The following is a 23286-nucleotide window of genomic DNA, read 5'->3' on the forward strand; positions in this document are numbered from 1 at the left end:
TGATTCAGCCCAGTACATCGCGGGTGAAGCCCTCACAATCATTGAGCACATCTACATGAAATACTGTTGTAGAAAGGCAGCGTCCATCATCAGAGATCCCACCACCCAGGTCATGCTTTCTTCTCACTGCTGCCATCAGGTAGAAGGTACAAGTGCCTTGGGAATAGGAACAGTTGCTACCTCTCAACCATCAGACTCTTGAATAAAAAGGGGACAACTACACTTACTTGCTCCATCATTGAAATGTTCCTACAACCAATTATCTCACTTTAAAGGGCTCTTTATTTCATTATCTCATGCTGTCATTGTTTATTGCTTTTTATTTATTTGCGTTTGCAGTTTGTTGTTTTTTGCACTCTGATCTTTCATTGATTCTATTATAGTTGCTATGCTGTAGATTTGCTGCGTATGCCCACAAGAAAATGAATCTCAATGTTGTATATGGTGACAGATATGTACTTTGACAATGAAGTTTACTTCGAATTTGAACTTTGAATTCGAAGTCATTGTTGATCCTTAATTAAGGGACCCAAAGTGTGCCATGAACTAAACGTCCAGACAACAAAGTCCTGTTGTACAGCATAAGCCCCTTTCATAATCTCCATCCTTTGACAATCAAGAGCCATAATGACACCCTGGGAAATTGTGGTATTGACATAGGCAGATGTTCACCATTACTAAAACATTATTAAACTTGTGGTTGCTGCCCTCCCGTGTGCTTTAGAGGCATTGCATTACCAGTGTTATCCTGCTAACCCTTCCAATTTCACTGGGAGAGTAGTGTTGATTACTTTTCCCAGAAAGGAACAGTAGCGTAGACATTAGCCCAACACTATTAAAGCTCAGATGCTCCAGAGCCAGAGTTCAATTCCAGTACCATCTGTAAGGAGTTTATACGTTCTCCCTGTGAACTGTGGGTTTCCTCTTGGTGTTCCAGTTTCCTCCCAGAGTCAAAGATGTGTTGGTTAGTCAGTTAATTGGTCATTGTAAATTGCCCTGTGATTAGGCTAGGGTTAAATAGGTGGGTTGCTGGGTGATGTGGCTTGTTGGGTTGGAAGGGCCTGTCTTGTGCTGTATCTGAAGGAGATAGAGATCTAACTGAGGCTGGTCTCATTTAAATAGTTCTGGTCAGTGGACCACTTCGTAAACTTTCATATACAAATCTGTAAACATGAAAATAGAGAAAATGCTTTTAAAGCCACAGAAAAATGTAATATGTTAAGAAGTACTTGGGAAAACACTGAACACACCAAGCCTCTATGATGGGAGCCAGGAGCAAGAGGCAGAACTTACCATACCAAGATGACTATCTGTGGATTCCACATAAATTCAGTCAATTCAGAGGACTAGAAATAAGTCATCCTTTAGGTTATTGATTTAATGTAGATATTTCAGTTTGTTTTGGATCTATTATTACAGATTCAAAAGGGCCTAGATAGAGTGTATGCAGAGAGGTTATTTCAAATGGTGGCAGGGTCTCAGTCCAGAGAGTACAGCCTCTGATTGAAGGACATCTTTTTGGACAGAGATGACAAATTTATTAGCTAGAGGGTGTAAAACTGTGGAACTCATTGCCAAAGACTGCTGTGGAGGCCAAATCATAAGGTATATTTCCCAACATGACCTAAGTCATTAGGTCAACAGCTCTACGAAGAGATATTTCTCACAGGTTAGTGGCAGTTATTTAAAAAAGGAGCTTCGAGGATGTTTGTCCATTGTACGGGTCATATTAGAGGCGTCAACAGAGCTCTACGAACTAAATAAAAGTACAGAAGGGTTAAGTGGGGGGGAGGGAGAGAAAACCGGAGTGAAGGGACTCAAGATAGGACGGATGGTAAAAAAGTAAAGATAGCTTGCAGTCAGGAAGGACAGGCAGGTGATGGGACTTGGTTGCAGCCAATAGGCTGAGTATCAAATGTTAGAGTTGCTGAAACAGAAAGGATAGCAAATTAGCAAATACGGTACTCAAGGTGTTGTATCTAAATGCACGTAGTATAAGAAATAAGATGGATGATCTTGTTGCAGTATTACAGATTGCTAGGTATGCTGTTGTGGCCATCACTGAGTTGTAGCTGAAGGATGGTTGTAGTTGGGAACTGAATGGCCAAGGTTATATTGGAGGGATAGGAAGGTAAGCAGAGGAGGTGGTGTGATCTACTGGTAAAGAGAGGCATCAAATAAGTAGAAAGATGTGACATAGGATCAGAAGATGTTGAATCCTTATGGGTTGAGTTAAGAAACTGCAAGGATGAAATGACGTTGATGGCAGTTAAAAAGAGGCCTCCCAACAGTGGCTGGGAGGTGGACCACATGTTATAACAGGAAATAGAAAAGGCGTTAATAGAAAAATGTTATGGTAGTCATGGGAGAGTTTAACATACAGGTCGATTAGGAAAATCAGGCTGGTAATGGATCTTAAGTGTGAGTTTGTTGAATGCCTAAAGCCTGATTTATAATTCTGCATTGCAGAATTCGGCATACCCTATGCCGTAGGGTGACGTGCACCTCCCCAAAAAAGTAACTCGAGCGTCTCAGCGACGCAGACAACTGAGATTGGTCAGCTTGGTAGCATTGCATTGCATTTCCGTTTGCTTCTTCTCTGTACACTGATGCAAAATAGATGAACCAAATCGTCAAATCTATCTGCCGACATGCGAAAAGTTTCAAATGCATTTTCTTGTCCATGTCTCTCAGGAAGAAACTCAACACAGTAGCATAGAAATCCCACAGCCAACTAGCGTTTTGGCGCACACCAACACTTGCTTCCTATGGCGTAGAGCGATGCAGAAGTGAAAATCAGGGCTACAGCGTAGCTCATGTGCACAAGTATAAATCAGCCTTAAGAGATAGCTTTTAGAGCAGTTTGTCATTGAGCCAACTAGGGGATCAATTTGATTGTTCAATTTGAAATTTGATAGGGAGAAAGTAAAGTCTGATATAGCAGTATTTCAGTGGAGTAAGGGAAATTTCAGTGGTATGCGAGAGGAGTTGGCCAAAGTAAATTGGAAGGAGCTGCTGACAGTGATGTCAGCAGAGTAGCAAAGGTGTGCGTTTCTGGGAAAAATGAAGTGCAGGAGATATGAATTCCAAAAATGAAGAAATACTCAAGTGGTAAAATAGTACAACCGTTACTGACAAGGGAAGTCAAAGCTATTGTAAAAACAAAAGAAAGGGCATACAACAAAGCAAAAATTAGTGGGAAGATAGAGGATTGGGAAGTTTTTAAAAACCTACAGAGAGCAACTAAATTATCATTAGAAGGGAAAAGATGAAATATGAAAGCAGGCTAGCAAATAATATCTAAGTGGATAGTAAAAGTTTTTTCAAAGTATGTTAAAAATAAAAGAGAAATGAGAGTGAATATAAGACCGCTAGAAAATGAGGCAGGAAAAATAATAACTGGTGACAAGGAGTCAGTTGATGAACTAAATGAGTATTTTGCATCAGTCTTCACTGTGGAAGACACGAGCAGTGTGCCTGATGTTGTAGTGTGTGAAGGAAGAGAAGTGAGTGCAGTTACAAGAGAGAAAGTGCTCAAAAAGCTGAAAGACCTAAACGTACGCAAGTCACCCAGACCAGATGAACTGCACTCTAGGTTTCTGAAAGAGATAGTGTTAGAGATTGTGGTGGCATTAGAAACGATCTTTCAAAAATCATTGGACTCTGACATGGTGCCAGAGGACTGGAAAATTGCAAATGTTACTCCACTCTTTAAGAAAGGAGAAAGGGAGCAGAAAGGAAATTGTAGACTAGTTAGCCTGACCTCAGTGGTTGGGAAGATGTCAAAGTCGATTGTTAAGGGTGAGGTGATGGAGTACTTAGTAACACAGGACAAGATAGTACAAAATCAACATGATTTCCTTCAGGTAAAATCCTGCCTGATGAACCTGTTGGAATTTTTTGAGGAGATTACAAGTAAGATAGATAAAGGGGATGTAGTGGATGTTGTATATTTGGACTTTCAGAAGGTCTTTGACAAGGTGCCACATATACCATCATTCAGGGCCCCAGACAGTCCTTCCAGGTGAGGCGACACTTCACCTGTGAGTCAGCTGGTGTGGTATATTGTGTCTGGTGCTCCTGGTGTGGTCTTTTATATATTGGTGAGACCTGACGCAGACTGGGAGACCGTTTCACTGAACACCTACGCTCGGTCTGCCAGAGAAAGCAGGATCTCCCAGTGGCCACACATTTTAATTCCATGTCCCATTCACATTCTGATGTCTATCCATGGCCTACTCTTCTGACAAGATGAAGCCACACTCAGGTTGGAGGAACAACACCTTATATACCGGCTGGGTAGCCTCCAACCTGATGACATGAACATTGACTTCTCTAACTTCCGTTAATGCCCCTCCTCCCCTTCTTACCCCATCTCTGACAATATTTAGTTGTTTGTTTTTTTCTCTCTGCCCATCACACTGCCGGCTCTCCATCTCCCTCTGGTGCTCCTCCCTCCCCCTTTCTTTCTCCTGAGGCCTCCCATTCCATGATCCTTTCTCTTCTCCAGCTCTGTATCACTTTCGCCAATCACCTTTCCAGCTCTTAGCTTCATCCCACCCCCTCCGGTCTTCTATCATTTTGCATTTCCCCCTCCCCCCACTACTTTCCAATCTCTTACTATCTTTCCTTTCAGTTAGTCCTGACGAAGGGTCTCGGCCTGAAACGTCAACAGTGCTTCTCCCTATAGATGCTGCCTGGCTTGCTGTGTTCCACCAGCATTTTGTGTGTGTTGTTTGAATTTCCAGCATCTGCAGATTTCCTCGTGTTTGCCACATATGAGGCTTTGTACTAAGTTAAGAGCTCATGGTATTACAGGAAAGTTACTAAAATGATTAGAGCATTGGCTGATTGGTAGGAGGCAGCAAGTGGGAATAAAAAGATTCTTTTCTGATTGGCTGCCAGTGACTAGTGGTGTTCCGCAAGGGTCGTTGGGACCACTTCTTTTTATGCTGTATATCAATGATTTAGATAATGGAATAAATGGCCTTGTTGCCAAGTTTGCAGATTATACAAAGATTGGTGGAGGGCAGCTAGTGTTGAGGAAACAGGTAGGTTGCAGAAGGACTTAGACAGATTAGGAGAATGGGCAAAATACATGGTCCTGCACTTTGGTAGTAGAAATCCTGCAGAACAGGGTGAATGCAGGTGCAGAACATCCTGAAGGTCAACTTGCAGGTTGAGTTGGTGGTGAGGAAGGCAAATGCCATGTTAGCATTTATTTCAAGAGGTCTAGAATACAAGAGCAAAGATGCTGAGGCTTTATAAGGTACTGGAGGCTTTATAAGGTACTGGTGAAACCTCGCCTTGAATATTGTGAACAGTTTTGGCCCCCTCAGTTTAGTAAAGGTATGCTGGCATTGGAGAGGGTGTAATGAGGTTCACAAGGATGATTCCAGGAATGAAAAGGTTATCATACGAGGAACATTTCTTTGCCCTGGGTCTGTATTTGCTGAAATTCAGAAGGGTGAGGGGGGGATCTCATTGAAACCTTTTGAATGTTGAAAGGCCTAGACAGAGTAGATGTGGAAAGGGTGTTTCCCATAGTGGGAGAGTCTAGGACAAGAGGGCACAGCCTCTGGATAGCCAAAGGGTGGTGAATTTGTGGAATTTGTTGCCACATGCAGCCGTGGAGGCCAGTTAGGCAGAGATTGATAGGTTCTTAATTGGACATGACATCAAAGGTTATGGAACTGGGAACTGGCCGGGAACTGGGATTGAGGAGGAGGTTTTAAAAAAAAAGGATAGGCCATCATTGAATGGCGGAGCAGACTCAATGTGCCAGATAGCCTAATTTTGCTTCTATGTCTTATGGTATATTTAAAGTGGAGGTTGATAGGTTCTTGATAGTAAGGGCATCAAAGGGTACAGGGAGAAGGCAGGAGAATGGGGTTGAGGAAAAATAAGTCAGCCATGATGGAATGGTGAAGCAGACTAATGGGCCAAATAGCCTAATTCTTCTCTGGGAGAGGAAAACAACCTAGATGGTGATAGGTGAAGCCATTTGGGTAAGGGTGGGGGGTGATTCCTTCCCCTCCCCCACCTTATTCTGGTATCTTCCCTTTCCTTTCCAGTCCTGATGAAGGGTCTCAGTCTGAAGCATCGACTGTTAATTCCCCTCTGTAGATACTGCCTGGCCTGCTGTGTTCCTACAGCATTGTGTGTATTGATATAGATTTCCAGCAGCTGCACAATCTTGTGTTTATGATCTAGTGAATCCTTTGTGTATAGGGGATCTATGTGTACTCTTAAGAGAGAAATGAGGAGGACAAGAGGGTATAGCTTTGGCAGATAATGTAAAGGAGAACCCCAAGCAATTGCATGTCCCAGCTACCCTCAAAGTGGTCCCAGAGATCCAGTCTTCAGCCAACCATTCCCTTAAGCCATCCTCCTATTCATATATAGTGGCATGCAAAAATTTGGGCACCCCTGCTCCAATTCTGTGAATAGTTAAGTAAGTAGAAGATGAACTGATTTCCAAAAGTCATAAAGTTAAAGATGAAACATTCTTTTCAACAGTTTAAGCAAGATTAGTGTATTATTTTTGTTTTGTACAATCTTAGAGTGGGGGAAAAAAAGGAAAGGAGCACCATGCAAGATTTTGGTCACCCCAAGAGATTTGAGCTCTCAGATAACATCTACCAAGGTCTCAGACCTTAATTAGCTTGTTAGGGCTATGGCTTGTTCACAGTCATTGTTAGGAAAGGCAAGTTGATGTAAATTTCAAAGCTTTATAAATACCCTGACTCCTCAAACCTTGTCTCAACAATCAGAAGCCATGGGCTCCTCTAAGCAGCTGCCTAGCACTCTGAAAATTAAAATAAATGATGCCCACAAAGCAGGAGAAGGCTCTAAGAAGATAGCAAAGCAATTTCAGGTAGCTGTTTCCTCAGTTCGTAATGTAATTAAGAAATGGCAGTTAACAGGAATGGTGGAGGTCAAATTGAGGTCTGGAAGACCAAGAAAACTTTCCAAGAGAACTGCTCATAGGATGGCTAGAAAGGCAAATCAAAACCCCTGTTTGACTACAAAAGACCTTCAGGAAGATTTACCAGGCTCTGGAGTGGTGGTACACTGTTCTACTGTGCAGCGACACCTGCACAAATATGACCTTCATGGAAGAGTCATCGGAAGAAAACCTTTCCTACGTCTTCACCACAAAATTCAGCGTCAGAGGTTTGCAAAAGAACATCTAAGCAAGCCTGATGCATTTTGGAAACAGGTCCTGTGGACTGATGAAGTTAAAATAGAACTTTCTGGACGCAAAGAGCAGAGGTATGTTTGGAGAAAAAAGGGTACAGAATTTCATGAAAAGAACACTTCTCCAACTGTTAGGCACGGGGGTGGATCGGTCATAGTTTGGGCTTGTGTTGCAGCCAGTGGCACAGGGAACATTTCACTGGTAGAGGGAAGAATGAATTCAATTAAATAGCAAATTCTAGAAGCAAACATCACACCATCTGGAAAAAAGCTGAAGATGAAAAGAGGATGGCTTCTACAACAGGGTAATGATCCTAAACAGACCTCAAAATTCACAATAGACTACCTCAAGATGCACAAGCTGAAGGTTTTGCCATGGCCCTCAGAGTCCCCCCTAAACATCGAAAATCTGTGGATAGACCTCAAAAGAGCAGAGCATGCAAGATGGCCCAAGAATCTCACAGAACTAGAAGAATGGGCAAAAATTCCCCAAACAAGAATTGAAAGACTCTTAGCTGGCTACAGAAAGTGTTTACAAGTTGTGATACTTGCCAAAGGGGATGTTACTAAGTACTGACCATGCAGGGTGCCCAAACTTTTGCATGCCACTGTACTTGCTTGCATCTAGCACCAGCATTAATCTAGAGATTAAATAACTTGATCAAGGTTGCAATCTGCTGCTGGCACCCTAAATTCATGTATAGGACCAATCCTTGTTTTTACTCGGGTCAGTGTAAACGGAAGTTAACAAGAATATTTGGAGTAAGTACATACTCTAAATGTAACTACGTATATGGAGTGTTGTAAATGATGTCTGGAATGAAAGGAATGAAGTAGTTTGTTGTATCACTATTCAGTAGTGAATAGTGGAACAGTGGATCATACCACCTTTTAGGTATTGTTGTGGCGACCCACTTCCCAGTGCACTCGAACCGGCTCACAAAGTGGCGCGCACCGGCATTGAGGCTGGTCCCAAAGAGGGCGCCAAGCCTGCTTCACCAGCAAGGGGAAGAGCCTGCGCGCGGGACGGGACTGTGAATACGCGCCTCCTACAGCATTCCTGCCCGGGGAGGGCGGGATCAGGAAGGCTTTAAAGCGAGGCTGCGAAGTTTGAATAAATCTCTTTTTGCAACTGCAGCTCACCGACTCCGTGTCGTTATTTCAGTGCTGCGTGTAGCACACTGCTACAATTGGTGACCCCGACGGACCAAACGATATTTGGGCCGAAGATGAATGACGCCGCATCTGTTCATGCAGTTTCGTTAAAACTGCCAAGCTTCTGGACGCTGCGACCTCACCTATGTTTCCAGCAAGCAGAAGCCCAATTCCACATTCGGCAGATAACCTCGGATGCCACATGTTACTACTATGTGGTGAGCTCCCTCGACCAGGAGACAGTCGCCCAGGTTGAGGAGTTCATACAGTCGCTCCCAGCGGATGGCAAATACACAGAATTCAAAGCCCTGCTCATAAGGACTTTCGGACTCTCATGGCGCCAGCAAGCTGCCCGCTTACTGCACCTGGATGGTTTGGGGGACAGGCCACCGTCGGCTTTGATGAATGAGATGCTGTCCCTGGTCGGAGGTCACAAGCCCTGCCTCATGTTTGAGCAGGCATTCCTGGAGCAGCTGCCCGAGGACATACGCCTGCTGCTGTCCGACACGGATTTCAGCGACCCCCGGAAGGTGGCGGCCCAGGCGGACGTGCTGTGGAAAGCCAAGAAGGAGAGTGGGGCATCCGTCACACAGATCACCAGGCCACGCTCCCAGCAGCAAACCAGACCAGGCCCGGCCGCGGAGCCCGCTAACCCCAGAGGCAGGGATGAGGAGGCCAACGAACAATGGTGTTTCTACCACCAGCGGTGGGGCGCAGAAGCCCGCCGCTGTAGCCCGCCCTGCAAGTTCCTGGGAAATGCCAGGGCCAGCCGCCGCTGATGGCTACAGCGGCTGGCCATCAGGATAGCCTCCTGTATGTCTGGGACAAGCGGTCGGGACGCCGCTTTTTGGTCAACACCGGAGCAGAGATCAGCGTCTTACCTCCGACGAGTTATGACACCCGCAACAGAACACCGAGTCCCACCCTGAGGGCCGCAAACGGCAGCACAGTAAGGACCTACGGCACTTAATGGTGCGGCTACAGTTCGGCTCCAGCCAGTTCACGTGGGACTTCACACTGGCCGCCGTAACCCAACCGCTCCTGGGAGCAGATCTTTTGCGAGCCCACAGCCTACTGGTCAACCTGCCAAGGAAGAGACTGGTCCACGCCGAGACTTTTCAAATGTTCTCCCTGGGTGAAGCCAAGTTGCCGGCCCCACACCTAGACTCCATCACGCTGTCTGACTTCACCAGAATCCTGGTGTATTTCCCATCGGTTCTGGCACCGCAGTTCACGGCAGCCATGCCCAGACATGGCATACAGCACCACATCCCGACACAAGGACCACCCCTCCACGCCCGTGCTCGAAGGCTTCCCCCAGACAAGTTCCGACTGGCGAAGGAGGAGTTCAAGAGGATGGAGGAATTGGGGATCATACGGCGGTACGACAGCCCATGGGCCTCCCCCCTGCACATGGTGCCCAAAGCAACAGGGGGCTGGAGACCATGCAGCGACTACTGCAGGCTGAACGAGGCTACAACACCGGACCGCTACCCTGTGCCGCACATTCAGGACTTTGCAGCAAACCTGCACGGCACACGGATCTTCTCCAAGGTAGACCTCGTCTGGGGATACCATCAAATCCCGATGCATCCGGACGATGTCCCCAAAACGGCACTCATCACCCCTTTTGGCCTTTTCGAGTTCCTCCGCATGCCGTTCGGCCTAAAGAATGCTGCACAGATGTTTCAGCGGTTAATGGATGCAGTGGGACGCGACCTGGACTTGGCTTTCATCTATTTGGACGACGTCCTCATAGCCAGCAGCAGTCGTCAGGAGCATCTGTCCCACCTCCGTCAACTCTACGCCCGACTGAGTGAATACGGTCTGACAATCAACCCGGCCAAATGCCAGTTTGGGCTCGACACCATCGACTTCCTGGGCCACAGGATTACTAAAGACGGGGCAACCCCTCTGCCCGCTAAGGTAGACGCGGTCCGCCATTTCCCCCGACCCAACACAATCAAAGACCTTCAGGAATTCGTGAGTATGATGAATTTCTACCACTGCTTCCTCCCCTCAGCAGCCTGAATCATGCTCCCCCTGTTCACCTTGATGTCAGGTAAGGGCAAGGACATTACCTGGGACGAGGAGTCCGCCGCCGCTTTCATTAAATCCAAAGAAGCCTTAGCAAACGCCGCGATGCTAGTGCACCCCAGAACGGACATCCCTACCGCCCTCACAGTGGATGCATCTAACACGGCAGTCGGTGGGGTGCTGGAACAACTCATCGAGGGTCGCTGGCAACGCCTGGCGTTTTTCAGCAAACACCTACAACCACCCGAGCTCAAATACAGTGCTTTTGACCAGGAACTGTTGGCGCTATACCTGGCAATCCGGCATTTCAGGTACTACTTAGAAAGTAGGCCTTTCACCGCGTTCACGGACCACAAACCTCTTAGCTTTGTGTTCACAAAAGCATCCGACCCCTGGTCGTCCCGCCAGCAGCGACATCTGTCCTACATCTCCGATTACACGACGGATGTCCGGCAAGTCTCGGGAAAGGACAGTGTCGTGGTGGACACACTCTCCTGTCCTAACATCCAAGCACTGTTCCAGGGGGTAGACTATGAAGCACTGGCGGAGGCGCAGCAAGCAGACGAGGAGATCCCTAGTTACTGGACTGCAGTCTCTGGTTTGCAGTTCCAGGACCTCCCCGTAGGCCCAGGTGAGAGGACCCTACTCTGTGACGTCACCACCGGCCAACCCCGCCCCGTCATTCCGGCAGCCTGGCGATGGCGTGTTTTTGACTCCATTCACAACTTAGCGCACCCCTCCATCAGGACAACCGTCCGGATGGTAGCCAACAGGTTCATTTGGCACGGACTCCGCAAGCTGGTCAGTGAATGGGCCAAAACGTGCATGCACTGCCAAACAGCCAAGGTGCAGCGGCACACCAAAGCTCTGCCGCAGCAGTTCCACCCCACCCACCGGCGTTTCGACCACATTCATGTGGATATCGTGGGCCCCCTGCCGCGGCATCTCCTGACTATCGTGGACCGGTTCACAAGATGGCCAGAGGCGGTCCCGCTCATGGACACCACCTCCGAATCTTGCGCCCGGGCACTGATTGCCACCTGGGTATCTCGCTTTGGTGTACCGGCCCACATTACCTCTGACAGAGGCACCCAGTTCACCTCCAGCCTGTGGTCAGCTGTGGCCAGCCTTTTGGGGACACAGCTGCACCACACAACTGCTTACCACCCACAGTCGAACGGACTGGTGGAGCGTTTCCACCGTCACCTGAAGTCGGCTCTCATGGCCCGCCTCAAAGGGCCGAACTGGGTGGACGAGCTTCCCTGGGTCCTGCTCGGAATCCGCATGGCGCCTAAAGAAAATCTGCATGCCTCGTCAGCCGAGTTGGTGTACGGCGCACCCCTGGTCGTCCCAGGAGAGTTCATACCAGCCCCAAGGGGGCAAGAGGAAGAACCTGCAGCAGTCCTGGGCAGACTACGCAAGAGGCTCGGTAACCTGGTCCCCATACCCACTTCGCAGCATGGGCAGAACCCGACCTGCATACCCAAAGACCTGCAAAACTGTAAGTTCGTTTTTGTACGACGGGGCGGACATCGGGCACTGCTACAGCGGCCCTACGAGAGGCCGTTTACGGTGATCAGAATCAACGGGTCCACATCCGTGTTGGACATTGGGGGGAAAGAGGAAGTTTTCACAGTGGACCGACTCAAACCGGCCCATGTGGACTTGGCGCAGCCGGTCGAGATTCCGGTCCCAAACAGAGTCCGACCCAGACTGTGGACATTGGGGGGTGTATCGCCGGTTCTGGGGGGGGGGGGGGCGGGTTATGTGGCGACCCACTTCCCAGCGCACTTGAACCGGCTCACAAAGTGGCGCGCACCGACATTGAGGCCGGTCCCAAAGAGGGCACCAAGCCTGCTTCACCAGCAAGGGGAAAAGCCCGCGCATGGGACGGGACTGTGAATACGCGCCCCTTACAGCATTCCCACCCGGGGAGGGCGGGATCAGGATGGCTTTAAAGCGAGGCTGCGAAGTTTAAATAAATCTCTTTCTGCAACTGCAGCTCACCGACTCCGTGTCGTTATTTCAGCGCTGCGTGTAGCACACCGCTACAGTGTGATGATTGTTGTGGAGAATGGTCAAGAGCATTCAGATGGCAATGTAAGGTGTGGATTTCAGAATGTAATGAGAAACACTGGATAGTTTGTGTCTAGTGTAATCTGAGTTGAAGTCCATGTGGGTGAGGGAGCCAGACATTTCCTGAGGAAAGAGATGTTGGAAGCAAGTTTTGGTCAAAGGATACAAGGATGCCTTTGGTCTTGGAAGATCAGAAGGGAAAGAGTCGGCGCTTCAGGTTGGAGACCCTTCATCAGAACTGAACCAGATACAGAAGCTTGTAAAGCTGCAGTGCAGACAAAGGGGTCTATGGTTCTGATGGGATGACCATGTAATAAGCTGAAAACAAGGTGGGTTAGCATGTCAATGTGAGTGAATGGGAGCAGTTGGAAAGTGAGAACACAAAAGAATGCAGAGGTCTCACAATGTAGAACTCAGTAGGCCAGCTGGACATATCCTTCCCTCCCACAAGCGGTGTGAGTTTCCTTTCTACTTTACGCACGCTTCTAATTCTGTGTGTGCTACACTGCCAGATGTATTCTCAGTCACTCTCCATGCCAGATCTTTTGTGTTTGTGTTGATTAGTAATGAGGCTGAGTTAAACAGAATAGCATGGCTCAGTACTTAGTCATTAACACAAGTGAAATTTCCCTTTAACCTTGCATTGTGATAGACGTAATCTGGTACTTCTCTTGCAAAACCAGCGAACATGGCCAGGCAAATTTGCTCATTGCTTTGGTTTTTGAGTTAAATCACATTTGCTTGTCAGTGCCAATAGAGATTTGTTCCTTGATGGTATGTATGCAAGGTGATTACTGACTATGATGTCAGTGTAGATTTATCAGGGAGTAGGTTTATAACCGCTCACAAAGAATTGTGGGGTATTTGCTTGTGTTCTCATGCAAGTAGAAGGTAATCTAATGGAATGTTCCACAAATTTTAGATGAGTTAACAATTCAGAGGAATTTGTTTTGCTACATACTTTGTCAAACCTTATATATAAAAAAAAATCATGAACCTTTCTGTTAGATGAAGGGAATGCACCCCCAGTCCACAAAATTGCTCTTTGCAATTACATGGAATAATACAGTGCTAACTTTTTGAAGCTAATTTGTTCAAGAATAATGCTGTATACTGTTGCTTCAGAAGGGCAAGCAGGAATCTATAACTCCTTCCCACACACACTTTTTTTCCCCACAACAGATGCTTTGGCGTGGAGATGAAGGCCTCAGGCTATAGTTCGTACTATCCTTTGGGCTGAGTAACACTTTGATAAGTTTTGTGTCAAATGGATTAGATTTGGGCTGCTGACCAATAATGTGGGCTGTAGAATTGTGTCAGGCTTGTCTCCTAACCACTGCTGCTAAAACATGCTGTACCTCAACAATGTAATTGCTCACTTGGACTAGCTTGGTTTTACCAATTCCTTATCCCTTAACATTGTCAATATCCTCACGTACAAGCTCCAACTCATTTATAGAAGACCCCCAAAACACTCGATGGCTTTGAATTTTGCAGTTAAGTATTTTATACTTCAGTTTATTCATTACTGAATCCCTTTGCAAGCAGGATTACTGATCACCTGATGATTTTGATTATATTAATGGATAATCTTGGCCACATATATCAGAGACTAATTCCCTTTCATTATTTTCATATAATATCCATGTACTTCAGGGTACATTTCAATATGTCATCCAAAAACAGCACTGTATATGATGCAGCACTCATAATTATTGGCTGAGTCAATGTGAGTCATGGGCAAACCACTGGTCCTGGTTCTTGAGATTGTCTCTATTTGGAATATAGAATTTAAGTTTTGCATCCATTCCACAACGTGAGGGAGTAAAATTCTTTGTGTTATGACTCTTTTGCAATGTACAGACAAGTGAATTTAAAGTCTAATGGCTTGTAGAAAACTGTTGGTCCTGGCTTTAATGCTGTGGTACCGTTTGCCAGATGGAAGCAGCTGAAACAGTTTATGGTTGGATGACTAGTGTCCCTGGTGATCTTCCAGGCCTCCTTTATGCATTTACAGCTCTAAATGTCTTCAATGGAGGAAAGTTCACATCCACAGATGCACAAGGCTGTCCGTACCACTCTCTGCACGGCCCAGTAATCAAGGTTGGTGTAGTTCACGTACCAGTCAGGACGCTCTCAGTGCCACTGTAGAAGATCTTGAGGATTTGGGGGGGGGTGGTCATGCTGAACTTCTTTAGTCACTTGAGGTGGAAGAGATGCTACTGTGCTCTTTTTTTTTGCCTCAAAGCTGGTAATTACAGTCCAAGTGAGATCTTCAGTGATGTGTATACCGAGGAACTTGAAATTACTCCCTCTCTCAACTGCAGACCCATTGATATTGATTGAGCTGAGCCTGTCTCAGTTCCTCCTGTAATCCACAATCAGCTCTTCTGTTTTTTGGACATTGAGGGAGAGGTTGTTATCCTGGCACCACTGTGTCAGGGTGTCAGCCTCTCCTCTGCGGGCTGTCTCTTTACCATTAGAAATAAGGCCAATCAAAGTCGTGTCATCTGTGAATTTGATCAGCAGATTGGAGCTCTGTGTAGGAGTACAGTTGTGGGTGTAAAGGGAGTAGAGAAGGAGACTCTGAACACAACCCTGGTGGGGGGAGGCACCTGTGTTCAGAGTGGCAGAGGTGAGGGAGCCCATCCTTCTCACCAATAGGAAGTCTAAGATCCAGCTGCACAAGGTATGATGCAGGCCTAGGTCTCTGAGCTTCCTGTCAAGTCTGGAGGGAATTATCATATTGAGTGCTTAACTGAAGTCCAGGACTAGCATTCTAATGCATCCCTTTTCTTCAGATTAGTGAGGATGGTGTGTAGTGCTGTGGCTATGGCATCATCAGAAGATGGGTTCTGTCAGTAGGTGAATTGTAGGGAGTCCAGTGTGGGTGCCAGCATTCTGCTGATGTAGTCTTTAACCAGCCTCTCGAAGCATTTGCTTATAATTGAGGTGAGTGCGACAGGGCGCCAATCATTCAGGCATACTACCTTGGTTTTCTTGGGTACAGGGACAATGATGGACAATTTGAAACAGGAGGGCACTACACACTGGGAAAGGGAGAGATTAAAAATGTCTATAAACACACCAGCCAGCTGTTCTGCACATACTTTGAGCCTTGTGGCTGTTGACACGTTGGAATGTTCTATGTACCCCAGCCTCGGAGATGACCGTGGTCTCGTCAGCGACTTTCCTCGGGGGTTCAGTCCTATCAACCTCGAATCGAGTGTGTTTAAAAAAAAAAAAAAAATTTAACTCATTCTGGAGCGAGATGGCGATGTTGTGCAGTCCTTGCCATATGCTGTGTGTGTCGTTGTGACTGGATTTTGTCCCTGTTTTGCCATTTTGCCAGCTTGATGGCTCTAAGTAAATCATAGTGGCATCTCTTGAGCTCCTGTTCGTCTCTGGAGGTGAAGGCTTTATCCCTTGTGCTGAGAGCAATGTGCACTGAACTATTTACCCAAGGCTTCAGGTTTGGGTAGACCCGAACCGATTTTTGGGGAACAATATCTTCAATGCACTCCAGAATGAAGCTTGTGACCACCTCTGTGTATTTGGAGATGTTCTCAGCTCAATACCTCCCAGCTGACGCTATCAAAGCAGTCTTGTAACATTGAGTCTGATTGGCTGGACCAGCAGTGGATAGTTTTCACTATGGGTGCTTCCTGCTTCAATTTCTGCCTGTAGGTGGGCAGGAGCAAGATGGGAATGGTCAGAATTTCCAAATGGAGGGCGGAGAAGTGCCTTGTAGACATTGCGGAAGGGAGAGTAGCAGTGGTTGAGTATTCTTCCTCCCTGTGTACTTACCTCAGTGTGTTAGCAGAACTTTGGGTAAGCTCTAGTCAGCGATGCGTGGTTAAAATCTCCAGCAATGATGAAAGCAGCCTCTGGGTGTGTGATTTTTGTGAATATTGATGGTTTTGCAAAGTTCATTGAGAGCCAGGTTGAAATCAGCCTGTGGTGGAATGTACACAGCTGTAATAATAACAGACGTGAATTTTCTCGGCAGCTAGAAAGGTTGACGTAGCAGTATAAGGTACTCCAGATCTGGGGAGCAAAAGGATTTGAGGGTGTGCACACTGCCTGGGTCACACCAGCATTGTTCACCATGAAACATACTCCCCCACCTTTACTTTTCTCAGAGAGGTCTTAAGACCTGTCCACTCGGAACACAGAGAACCTGATGGGTTCAATGGCTTGGTCTGGTATCTCCTCAGTAAAGCATAAGATGTTACAGTGCTGGTGGTCGTGCTGAGTTGCCACTTGGAACCACTACAGTTCATGTGGTGAAGCTGGTGCATCTGGTTAAGGGTTTCAGAATTTAAATCGAGCACCAATGAGCAGGCAACAATGTTTTTCCAAGTCAGATGCTGTGAAACGTGTCCGTGGTGTTCCTTTTGTGATTTGTGGTCTAGAATGTCTGCAGTTGATGGCTGGGTAAGGATAGAAATGAGTGGTTTGTCGCTATGTGGAATGAATTCCATTTTTTCTCAGTTCGAGTAAATCAATGTCATATCAGAGTACGTAGTTTACTTATTTCCACATCACCCAGGATATGCCCTCTCCTCATTGTTACCATCAGGAAGGAGGTATAGGAGCTGAAGGCACACACTCAGCAATTCAGGAACAGCTTCTTCCCTTCTGCCATCAAATTTCAAAATGGACATTGAACCCATCAATGCTACCTCACTTTTTAATATATATTATCTGCTTTGTACTATTTTTATTAAACAGCTATGTCAAGATGCAGTTCATCGACTATAGCTCAGCATTTAATACCATCATTCCCACAATCTTGATTGAGAAGTTGGAGAACCTGCGCCTCTGAACCGCGCTCTGTAACTGGATCCTCGACTTCCTAACCAGAAGACCACAGTCTGTGTGGATTGGTGATAACATATCGTCTTCGCTGACAATCAACACTGGTGCACCTCAGGGGTGTGTGCTTAGCCCACTGCTCTACTCTCTGTATACACGACAGTGTGGCTAGGCATAGCTCAAATATCATCTACAAATTTGCTGAACCATTATTGGTAGAATCTCAGGTGGTGACGAGAGGGTGTACAGGAGTGTGAAATGCCAACTAGAGGAATGGTGCCGCAGCACCAACCTGGCAGTCAATGTCAGTAAGACGAAAGAGCTGATTGTGGACTTCAGGAAGGGTAAGGTGAAGGAGCACATACCAATCCTCAAAGAGGGATCAGAAGTAGAGAGAGTGAGCAGCTTCAAGTTCCTGGGTGTCAAGATCTCTGAGGATCTAACCTGGTCCCAACATACTGATGTGATCAACAAGGCAAGACAGTGGCTATACTTTATTAGGAGTTTGAAGTGATTTGGCATGTCAACAAGTACACTCAAAAATTTCTATAGTTGTACCGTGGAGAGCATTCTGACAGGCTGCATCACTGTCTGGTATGGAGGGGCTACTGCACAGGACGGAAAGAAGCTGCAGAAGGTTGTAAATCTAGTCAGCTTCATCTTGGGCACTAGCCTACAAAGTACCTAGGACATCTTTAGGGAGCAGTGTTTCAGAAAGGCATCGCCATTATTAAATATTATTATTTAAATATTTAAATATTTAAATTATTAAAGACCTTTAATAATTAAAGACCATTATTAAAGACCTTTCCAGCACCCAGGGCATGCCCTTTTCTCACTGTTACCATCAGGTAGAAGGTACAGAAGCCTGAAGGTGCACACTCAGCGATTCAGGAACAGTTTCTTCTCCTCTGCCATCCGATTCCTAAATGGGCTTTGAAGCTACCTCACTTTTTAAAATGTACAGTATTTCTGTTTTTACACATTTTTAAGTCTATTCAATATATGTAATTGAATTACTTGTTTATTTGTTATTATGTTTTATTTATTTTTTTCTCTGTGCTAAATTATGTATTGCATTGAACTGCTGCTGCTAAGTTAACAAATATCATGTCACATGCCGGTGATAAACCTGATTCCGATGTACTTATATTTTAATTGATTTAGTTTTTTCCCTATATTATCATGTATTTCATTGAACTACTGCCGTTAATAAATCTCATGACACATGCAGGTGATAATAAACCTGATTCTGATTGATTTATTTGAGTTTCCTGAAGTTTGTCTGCTTCTGATTTTAAAATAATTATTTAAGGGTAAGGATTTTATAACCCTTTGGATGAAGGTTAATCTCTAATTCTGGTCAGAAAGATCTTTAATTGTTTTGAAAGATTTATTTTGAAGTTAATTTATACTTACAACACTAGTCCAGTCCTTAATCTATACATTTTAATCTTCAGTTGAGTGTACTGGAGTGATATGTACACTTCTACTGCACAATTACATTTTCTAGAGTCAAGAGGAGGAAGACCTTGGACAAAAGGGGTGTCCTATTCTGATTAGCAACTAAAGCACATAGTATCTCAAACTAGAGCTGCTATAAATGAGAAGGGTGGATAATTTTGTGTGGCATATGAATGAATCCAAAATGAATGGGTAATTCTAAATTTGAGAAGAGGCTAGATTATGATGCCTCATTCACCACAAACACGCAACTGATTCTCTTTAGAATCTTTAGTTAATGGAATTTAGGATTGTGTATATCTGTGGAGTGATGTAAAATGGGGACAATTCTGATGTGCACATACGTTCTCCCAGAAGAATACAGTGAAAATCTATGTTGCAGAGTTGTAAAGTTGGGTCCAATATCTGTTTAACTTGGGTTTATATGTTTAAAAAAAAAAGTGTTGGTTTTTAATCTTGTTTCTGTACGCAGGAAACGGTGACTGAGGTTCAGTTCGGACCAATGAAGATCCAACAGGAAGCCATCCAGGTACATGTAATGAAGCCAAAGACTGAGAATTGAGGTCTTGAGTTTAGGTTGTAATTATAAGAATGAATAAAATGGAAGTGAGAATGGTGCTGCTGTGACATTCAGTAAATCCATTTGCTGATGCGATTGTTAACCTCAACTTCGCTTTCCAGACAATGAGCAATCGTTGAAACTGGAACACCTGAGGAGAAAAGATTGCCCGGCTTTGTCTGGTCAGTAGCCTATTACAGACACTGCCTCTCCACCACTCCCATCTCTTCAATTAAGACATATTGATACGCTCAATTTTTTTCTACTTTTGATGCAATGACATTAGAACAAAGAACATAGAATAGTACAGCACATTACAGGCCTTTTGGCCCACAATGTTGTGCCGACCCTCAAACCCTGCCTCTCATATAACCCCTACCTTAAATTCCTCCATGTACCTGTCTAGTAGTCTCTTAAACTTCACTAGTGTATCTGCCTCCACCACTGACTCAGGCAGAGCATTCCACGCACCAACCACTCTCTGAGTAAAAAACCTTCCTCTAATATCCCCCTTGAACTGCCCTCCCCTTACCTTAAAGCCATGTCCTCTTGTACTGAGCAGGGGTGGCCTGGTGAAGAGGCGCTGGCTGTCCACTCTGTCTATTCCTCTTAATATCTTGTACACCTCTATCATGTCTCCTCTCATCCTCCTTCTCTCCAAAGAGTAAAGCCCTAGCTCCCTTAATTCCTGATCATAATCTATACTCTCTAATCCAGGCAGCATCCTGGTAAACCTCCTCTGTACCCTTTCCAATGCTTCCACATACTTCCTGTACTGAGGCGACCAGAACTGGACACAGTACTCCAAGTGTGGCCTAACTAGAGTTTTATAGAGCTGCATCATTACATCGCGTTTCTTAAACTCTATCCCTCGACTTATGAAAGCTAACACCCCATAAGCTTTCTTAACTACCCTATCTACCTGTGAGGCAACTTTCAGGGATCTGTGGACATGTACCCCCAGATCCCTCTGCTCCTCCACACTACCAAGTATCCTGCCATTTACTTTGTACTTTGCCTTGGAGCTTGTCCTTCCAAAGTGTACCACCTCACGCTTCTCCGGGTTGAACTCCATCTGCCACTTCTCAGCCCACTTCTGCATCCTATCAATGTCTCTCTGCAATTTTCGATAATCCTCTACACTATCTACAACACCACCAACCTTTGTGTCGTCTGCAAACTTGCCAACCCACCCTTCTACCCCCACATCCAGGTTGTTAATAAAAATCACAAAAATTAGAGGTCCCAGAACAGATCCTTGTGGGACACCACTAGTCACAACCCTCAAATCTGAATGTACTCCCTCCACCATGACCCTCTGCCTTCTGCAGGCAAGCCAATTCTGAATCCACCTTGCCAAACTTCCCTGGATCCCATGCCTTCTGACTTTCTGAATAAGCCTACCGTGTGGAACCTTGTCAAATGCCTTACTAAAATCCATGTAGATCACATCCACTGCACTACCCTCATCTATATGCCTGGTCAACTCTTCAAAGAACTCTATCAGGCTTGTTAGGCACGATCTGCCCTTCACAAAGCCAAGCTGACTGTCCCTGATCAGACCATGATTCTCTAAATGCCCATAGATCCTATCTCTAAGAATCTTTTCCAACAGCTTTCCCACCACAGACATAAGGCTCACTGGTCTATAATTACCTGGACTATCCCTACTATCTTTTTTGAACAAGGGGACAACATTCGCCTCCCTCCAATCCTCCGGTACTATTCCCGTGGACAACGAGGACATAAAGATCCTAGCCAGAGGTTCAGCAATCTCTTCCCTCGCCTCGTGGAACAGCCTGGGGAATATTCCGTCAGGCCCCGGGGACTTATCCATCCTAATGTATTTTAACAACTCCTACACCTCCTCTCCCTCAATATCAACATGCTCCAGAACATCAGCCTCACTCATATTGTCCTCACCATCATCAAGTTCCCTCTCAGTGGTGAATACCAAAGAGAAGTATTCATTGAGGACCTTGCTCACTTCCACAGCCTCCAGGCACATCTTCCCACTTTTATCTCCAATCGGTCCTAACTTCACTCCTGTCATCCTTTTGTTCTTCACATAATTGAAGAATGCCTTGGGGGTTTTCCTTTACTCTACTCGCCAAGGCCTTCTCATGACCCCTTCTTGCACTTCTCATCCTCTTCTTAAGCTCCTTTCTTGCTACCTTGTATTCCTCAATAGACCGATCTGATCCTTGCTTCCTAAACTTCATGTATGCTGCCTTCTTTCACCTGACTAGATTTTCCACTTCACTTGTCACCCATGGTTCCTTCACCCTACCATTCTTTAACTTCCTCACCGGGACAAATTTATCCCTAACATCCTGCAAGATATCCTTAAACATCGACCACATGTCCATAGTACATTTCCCTGCAAAAACATCATCCCAATTCACACCCGCAAGTTCTAGCCTTATAGCCTCATAATTTGCCCTTCCCCAATTAAAAATTTTGCTGTCCTCTCTGATTCTATCCTTTTCCATGATAATGCTAAAGGTCAGGGAGCGGTGATCACTGTCCCCCAGATGCTCACCCACTGACAGATCTGTGACCTGACCCCGTTCGTTACCTAATACTAGATCTAGTATGGCATTCCCCCTAGTCGGCCTGTCAACATACTGTGACAGGAATCCATCCTGGACACACGTAACAAATTCTGCCCCATCTAAACCCTTGGAACTAATCAAGTGCCAATCAATATTAGGGAAGTTAAAGTCACCCATGATAACAACCCTGTTATTTTTGCACCTTTCTAAAATCTGCCTCCCAATCTGCTCCTTGGTATCTCTGCTGCTACCAGGGAGCCTATAGAATACCCCCAATAGAGTAACTACTCCCTTCCTGTTCCTGACTTCCACCCATACTGACTCACCCTACATTGACTCTTCATAGATGGGTATGGCATTTTCTGATATTACTATGTTCAATAAGTCTATGGCAGGTACTTTGTCCTGTAAAGTTGCTGCATTAACTTTTTGTGCTGCTAATTGTATAAAGCTGGTGTCTTCCAGGTCCTTCTAGTGTTTCCCAGGGAAGATAGCCAGAGTGCTGGATTCTATTGGGCATGTGATCGGGCAGGGTACAAGTGCAATGTGGTACAGACACCAGAGGCTGCACTGAGATGCTTCTTGGACAAAAATCATGAAATCGTCATCATAGACAACAGGCATTCCAAGTATTTTGATGCGGAGGCATTATGCCTGTGAGTAGCTTCTTTGACTGTTGTACAGACTGGAGACTTGTTATGCTTGCAGGTTATTTTCCTGAATGCAGCTGTTAGTGCTAGCTACCAGACTGTTTCTAATGCTTGATATAGGTTTCCTATTAAACACCTACCTCTTCACTATGTGAACTTTTTCAGTGCCTTCCTTACCCCACCTACAATTTGAAAGAACAAATAAGTTCAGGTTTATGGGAAAATCATGGTTTTTTTAAATAATGAAAGAATTAAAAAAAAATGCAAACTGCTAAAGATCTTTGCAGTTGTGACAGTGGGAAAAGACATCTTTTTGATGTTACTTTGATCTCTATCTGTTAGTTGCTAACAGATAAAAGACCATCTCCCTTGTTCACTCTTCCTAGAGGTTTAGTACACTTCTGTTTTTAATGACATTTTATTCGAGGGCTGTAGTCAGGTGTCATTAAGATATGGTAGAACTCACACCCAATTTTTTTTTGTGATGTTGAGCATTTCCACTCCATCCATTTCCTCACTCTAACACTGAACTTTGTTTTTTACCCCTAGAACTTTACTGTTAGTAATTTAAACTTGCAACACTCCTCTGGCTCTGGTGTATGAACTCCTCTATCCTGGGTACATCATGGCAAATGTTAATGCTTCATTTAGCTGTTCATTTCATAATGTTTCTGGTTTAAGTGTGTAGTCCCATGTGGGGTGCATGCATGTACGAATAGGGTTCTGGTGCTCAATATGAAATATTTTCAGTTTTTTTTCCTTGTCTGTTTAC

The 23286-nt window shown here is 45.4% G+C and overlaps 1 protein-coding gene across 6 annotated transcripts in view; it reads left to right on the plus strand.

The window, feature by feature from the left end:
• The window catches only part of pde8a (phosphodiesterase 8A), a 180722-nt gene that overhangs the window by 34941 nt on the left and 122495 nt on the right, over positions 1 to 23286 (plus strand). For all 6 annotated transcript variants that reach the window (XR_012096766.1, XM_073032809.1, XM_073032807.1 and 3 more), the window contains exons 2-3: positions 19223 to 19279; positions 22330 to 22520. Coding sequence is in view for 5 of the 6 variants with exons in the window: in XM_073032809.1 (XP_072888910.1) it covers positions 19223 to 19279; positions 22330 to 22520 (248 nt within the window). In the remaining variant the exon portion in view is untranslated. The remainder of the gene's footprint in view (positions 1 to 19222; positions 19280 to 22329; positions 22521 to 23286) is intronic.

The sequence above is a fragment of the Hemitrygon akajei genome, chromosome 30, assembly GCF_048418815.1.
Source record: "Hemitrygon akajei chromosome 30, sHemAka1.3, whole genome shotgun sequence".
Taxonomy (NCBI): domain Eukaryota; kingdom Metazoa; phylum Chordata; class Chondrichthyes; order Myliobatiformes; family Dasyatidae; genus Hemitrygon; species Hemitrygon akajei.